General features: G+C 40.6%; 1 protein-coding gene across 2 annotated transcripts in view; it reads left to right on the top strand.

Annotated features, from left to right (window-relative positions):
• The window catches only part of Twsg1 (twisted gastrulation BMP signaling modulator 1), a 51,849-nt gene continuing 45,849 nt past the window's right edge, over nucleotides 1-6,000 (top strand). Inside the window, exons 1-3 of one of the 2 annotated variants that reach the window (XM_070029648.1) lie at nucleotides 1-210; nucleotides 644-810; nucleotides 1,951-2,109. In XM_070029648.1, coding sequence (XP_069885749.1) covers nucleotides 1,990-2,109 — 120 coding nt within the window. In that variant the 5' untranslated portion in view covers nucleotides 1-210; nucleotides 644-810; nucleotides 1,951-1,989. The remainder of the gene's footprint in view (nucleotides 211-643; nucleotides 811-1,950; nucleotides 2,110-6,000) is intronic. The other variant, XM_070029647.1, reaches the window with a different exon arrangement.

Below are 6,000 nucleotides of genomic sequence, written 5' to 3'. Positions count from 1 at the left end.
CGAATCCGGGCAGGGAGGCGGGAGGAGAGGTGAGGCACGAGCGGGAGCAGCCCCCGGGCGGGCCTGTCTCTTCTCGGTGCCTGAGTCTCGCGGGTGCTGCGCCCAGGGCCCGGCGGAGGTGCGGCCTGACTCGCTTGCACTGCCGCTGCGGCGAGCCCCAGGTTCGCCCGACCACCTGGGGACTGGGAGCCTCACGGTGCAGCGGCCACGGTGAGCGGAACGGGCCCGTGTGGGGCGGTGGCCTTCACGGCCAGGGAGGGTCGGAGCGTCCCCTGCGCTCGGGCCTCTGAGACAGAGGCTGTAGTGGGCCCTCCGGGGTCGCCAGAAGCCTGGGCCGGAGTTCGCAGAGGATGAAGCGGGGACGGCGCCGCCCTGCGGTACGGCCTGCACTGGCCTCCTAACGCGGCCCGTAGTGTCCGCTGCTGCAGACTGGCGAAGGCCCAGGCTCTGACGGCCGAGACAAAGGGGCTGTGTCTGCTAACTCTGCCTGCGCCCCGCTCTGGGACCCCAGGTCGCCAGCTTGAGAGGGGGGAAAGGGTGTTGACACTCGCTGCGTTCTTCCCTCTGCTGTGAAGAAAGCCCTTTAAGTAACTGTTCCTGCCTTTACTTGCAGTATGGTTACTTGATTTTTTTTTCTTCCCAGGAAGTTTGAGAGTAAGACGAATATGTTAAACACTAAAGAAGACAACGTGATGGGGTGGGGCCCCCAATTTCAGGGCTTGGAGTAAAACTATTTCTGGACAAATCTGTTTTCAAATGCCTATTTTGGTCTCCACAAATATTTCCTGGTTGCCTTCAAAACCATCCTTGGTATGTGAGGTTAAATGAATGAGAAAATGGGGTTGCCAACCGTCTTTCGGGAATGTTTTGTGTGTTTTAAAATTGAGTCATACCCCAAACAGCGCTTTATTCTAGTCATATTATATACTCTTCCCTTGATTATACTTCGGAATACTTAAAACTATAAATCATCAGGGCATGACCTTTTACTCCTCGACATCAGTATTCATTTTAATAGGTTAAATGTTCATAATATATTTTAACCCCAAGAAGTTATACGCTTTTTTTCAAGGTTTAATCATCATGTTGGCTTGTTTAACTCTTCTCCAAATTTGTGCTGCTTTTTCTTTTCTTTTTTTGCAGTAGTGTGGCTTGAACTCTGGGCCTGGGCACTGTTCCTTCAGCTCAAGGCCAGTGCTCTACCACTTTGAGCCACAGCACCACTTTGAGCTACAGCACCACTTCTGGTTTTCTGGTGGTTAATTGGAGTTAAGAGTCTCACAGGGACTTTCCTGCCCGGGATGGCTTTGAACCTCAATCCTCCATCGCAGCCTCCTGAGTAGTTAGGATTGAAATCGTTAGTCACCGGCGCCCTTTATTTTTCTTTTAAATCATTAAAACCTTTAGTTTTTTGTTTTTTTTGGGGGGGAGGACAGTAACGGGGGAAAAAAATCTCCCTTTTCCCTTTGTTATTTGTTCAACTATTTAAGAAGTTAAGGAGTCTACTTCTTTCTTTAAACAGCCTGTTAAAACAAAAGTTAAAACAAAATGAGATAGCCATGAGAAGTAATTTCCCTATACAAAGTTGTTTTGGTTCTAAGATTTTATAGATTGGGTCTGGATTGCATTTCAGGGTTCAGTCTCCAGCATCTCTCTCTCACACACACACACCACAAGAATTTAAAATATTAAATCTTTTAAAATAATACAATATTAGTAGTTTTTGTATTGCTCAACGCTGCATACTAGACCTAAAATTAAAGTTGTATAGCAGTGGTACTATTTTTACTGGTAGGATCAGTAATCAAGATCTTTGAACGTATCCATCAAGTAACTTAATATTTGAATGTTTTCATCTTTCATTTAGAATAATATGTAAATTATTTTGTATTAATTTTACCCTACCACTTCCCTTCAAATAAAAGTGTCTTTTTTTATTTGTTTGTTTAGCTTCCTGGAGGGAGATACAGTCAGCCTCTTTGAAGAATCATGAAGTCATACTATGTTGTGCTTCCTCTAGCCTTCCTGACATTCCTGCTGTGGCTCCCTGTGTCACTGAGCTGTAACAAAGCCCTCTGTGCTAGTGATGTGAGCAAATGTCTCATTCAGGTAGGAGTAAGAAAACTTTTACTAATACTAAAACATTGTAGAGAAGATAATAGTGTAGAGATACAGAAAACAAATGTGTAAAAATATAGTATAAAGTCCAATACATGGTGAAATCTGGATTTTTTACCCCTGTAGTTCTCTTGCATTTAAGTAAAGTTAGATTCAAGAAATTATTAAAAGGGAAACAAAAGAGGAGGCAACAATGTTTGATAAGAAATTTACTCATCTTGCCCATGTAACTGTAACCCCTCTATATGGTATTTTCACAATAAAAAAAAGAAATTATTTCAATACTGAGCATAGTGTCCTGCTTTACCACTATGCTATTATAAGGTAATGTTCATACTTTTCCAATCATTGAGGCAGGCCTGTTGACAGCTACCACTCTTATTTTTCTGGAGGGATAACAGGATAATTTAGCTAAATTTATCTTGCTAGTGAGTAGCTGTAGAATTTGTTCTGTATTTGACTCCAAAGATTTTTCTAATAAATATGTTTATTATTGCTCTTCATAACGTTATAACTAGTGGTAAATGATATTTACATATATATGAGATATTTTAGGGATGGAGTCCAAGTCTAAGTGGAATAATTGTTTATGTTGTACATTGTGCCTGAGGGTGATTTTTTTTTTTTTTTTGGTCAGTTGTGGGGCTTGAACTCTGGGCCTGGGCGTTGTCCCTCTGCTCTTCAGCTGAAGGCTAATACTCTACCACTTGAGCCACAGCCCCACTTCCAGTTTTCTGGTGGTTTTATTGGAGATAAGAGGCTCACCGACTTTCCTGCCCAGGATGGCTTTGAACCACGATCTTCAGGTTTCAGCCTCCTGAGTTGCTAGGATTACAGGTGTGAGCCACCAGCGCCTAGCTCTGAGGATGATTTTATACAGTATTTTTACTACACCTGCATTTTGGTTGCAACTCATTGTATGAAGTCAAATATGGAATTTTCCTTGTTATGTCAGGATTCAAAAAGTTTTGGATTTTTGAGCATTTCACATTTGGGTTTTACATTGGATTTCACATTTTCATTTTAGAGAGGTTGAACCTATATTATCATTGTGCATAAAGTATAGGTCAGCTTACTGACTGCAATCCTCACTTGAAAGTAATTATATGTACTTGCTAAAGTTTTCTAGCATTTTGGTTCTAATTAATAATTGAAATCCTGGGACTGAACATGGTGATACATAGTTATAATTCCAGCTACTTGAAGTAGAGGCAGAAAGATTTCCATTAAAGGTCAGGCCAAGCAAAAACAAGCCAGTATAGTCATACACGTCTATAATCCAACTAGGGAGGCAGAGAGAAAACTACTATTTAAGGTTGGCCCTTACACACACAAAAAAAAGTGAGAGACTCTTCTGAAAACAATAACAGACTCCTTTAGTTCAGTCCCTAGGGATGCCACAGTAAGTAAATAAATCAATTAAAATTCTAATTGCTTTGGGCACTGGTAGCTGAGATCTCAGGACCTTGGTTCAAAGCCAAGCCCAGGTAGGAAAGTCTGTGAGACTCTTATCTCCAGTTAACCACCAGAGAATTGCAAGTGGAGCTGTGGCTCAAAGAGATAGAGTGTTAACCTTGGGTAAAAGATCTTAGGAACAGCACCCAGGCCCTGAGTTCAAGCACCCAGGCCCTGAGTTCAAGCCCCATGACTGACCCCCCCCCAAAAAAAATCTAGTTTCTCCCATTTCATCCTCAGATAACCTTTATTGTATTTCAAAATATCTAGAGAAATTTGTTGGTTGGTTTTTAATTTTTGCCTACAGATAATGAACTACCTTTTAGCAATTGGAATAATTGCCAATACATGGCTGCCTTTATTTCATCTATAGGCTAATAGACCATCCAGCTCTGTTTTAACTCCAGGGAAATCCTTGATTCTATTGTATTCATTAGTCTAATATTTTTCTCTAATAAATAAGAATTCTTTAACACATAACTATTAGACCAATATTGTAATCTTTTTAGTTTAGAAGTAATTATTCAGTCATCTCATTCTACACATGGAAATTTTAATAGCATGTCTACTGAGGCTTATGCAGGCTTCATCATATATTGTCATGAAGTCCAGTCTTATGCTGGGGTTTCATGGGAACTCTGCTACTTCCCAGTTCAGTGTTGCTTGTTGTTCAGTGTCGCTTCATTATTCATCATGAAACGTAAAATGCATTCACCACAGTGGCTCACACCTGTAATCCTGGCTATTTGCAAGTGAGAGATTGGGAAATCTTAGTTATATGGAAGGCAGAGATTGGGAAAATTATGATTTAAGATCAGCTAGCAAAAAGTTCATGACAGCCCTTATCTCAACTGGTTCTTATGGTATATACCTGTCATCCCAGCTACATGGAATATAAACAGGAAGACTGCATATATAAACTCAGATATAAACTCAGATATAAACATGATCTCCTATTTAAAAACTAAAAGGCAAAAGGTCTTGAGGCATGGCTCAAGTGGAAGAATACCTGCATACTAAGCTCCAGGCCCTGTGTTTGAAACCCCATTAGCACCAATAAATAAGTAAGTAAATATAAAGTCTTAGCAAGATGCTGAGTGGAAAACAAGGAATTATGATTCCAGGGATTCCAAGACCCCTTCTCAACTAAGGGCTGAACTTGATAGCACGCACTTGTTACCTTAACTGTGAACAGGAAGCCTAAAATAGGTAGATCACAGCCAAGGCACGTGCCTCATCAGGGAACAATACCATATCTCAAAAATAAGCAACACTGTAAGAACTTCCTGCCTAGGAAGCACAAGATCTTAAACTCAAACCCCAGTACTGCCAAGAAAGAAAAAACAATCTCAGCCAGCCTCCAGTGGTGCACATCTATAATCCTAGCTACTTAAGAGGTTGAGATCTGAGAACCATGGTTCAATGCCAGCCCAGGCAGAAAAGTCCTCATGAGACTCTTATCTCTAATAAACTACTCAAAAGAGCCAGAAGTGGCACTGTGCTCAAGTGGTAGAGCAGGGACAGTGCTCAGGTCCTGAGTTCAAGCCTGAGGACCAGCAAAAAAGAAAGACAGAAAAGAAAGAGAGGAAGGGAAGGGAAGGAAGGAAGGAAGCAAGGAAGGAGGGAGGGAGGGAGGGAGGAAGGAAGGAAGGAAGGAAGGAAGGAAGGAAGGAAGGAAGGAAAGAGAGAGAGAAAGAGAGAAAGAAAGAAAGGAAGGAAGGAAGGAGGAGAGGAAGGAAGGAAGGAAGGAAGGAGAAAGGAAGGAAGAAAGGTATTTATGTTTAGGTGGAAATTCAATTAAGCCTGAAGCCATTTTCTTGACTCAAGTTCTTCCATTATTTCCAATCATTAAAAATGGTACTTTATTTAAAATTCTTTATAAGGAAGATTTCAGAGAAGCCTTTAAGGTTAATAGAAACTTCTGTCCAATTTTTTTTGGTAGAAAGAAAAAAAGAAGAGGAAAGAGTAAAAGAAAAAAAAACCTTTGTAGTTTGAAAATATTTAAGACTCACAAAATATGTAAAGAATTTTCAGTGTAAAAACTAGATGGAAGCCATATGAAATTTTACCTAATGTAAAAATCTAGAAATTTTTTGTCACTGATTCATGGAGGTTGACACTTTGAGTTCCCATTGGTGCTTCATACTAGGGCCAGAAAATATCAAACTCTTTCAATTTTATTAAGAGCTTGAATTTTGAGGCTTTTCTTGTTCATTTATTCACAAAAACTATTAGATGTTGAAGTGAAATGTGATGAGTTGCATTATTTAGCTGGTGTTGTGGACTCCAGAGCTCTAGCAAATTACTTTATATTCTCAACTTTAGTTTCCTTGTGCTCTTCTTACAACCTACCATCCACCCCCACATCAGTGACTAAAAACATTTATTTTGCTCACAAATTTGCCATTTGAGCAGGCCTCAGTGGGA

Source organism: Dipodomys merriami, unplaced genomic scaffold, assembly GCF_024711535.1.
Source record: "Dipodomys merriami isolate MVZ:Mamm:240054 unplaced genomic scaffold, mDipMer1.0.p SCAF_2, whole genome shotgun sequence".
Lineage (NCBI taxonomy): Eukaryota > Metazoa > Chordata > Mammalia > Rodentia > Heteromyidae > Dipodomys > Dipodomys merriami.
This window is presented reverse-complemented; position numbering and strand designations above follow the sequence as displayed.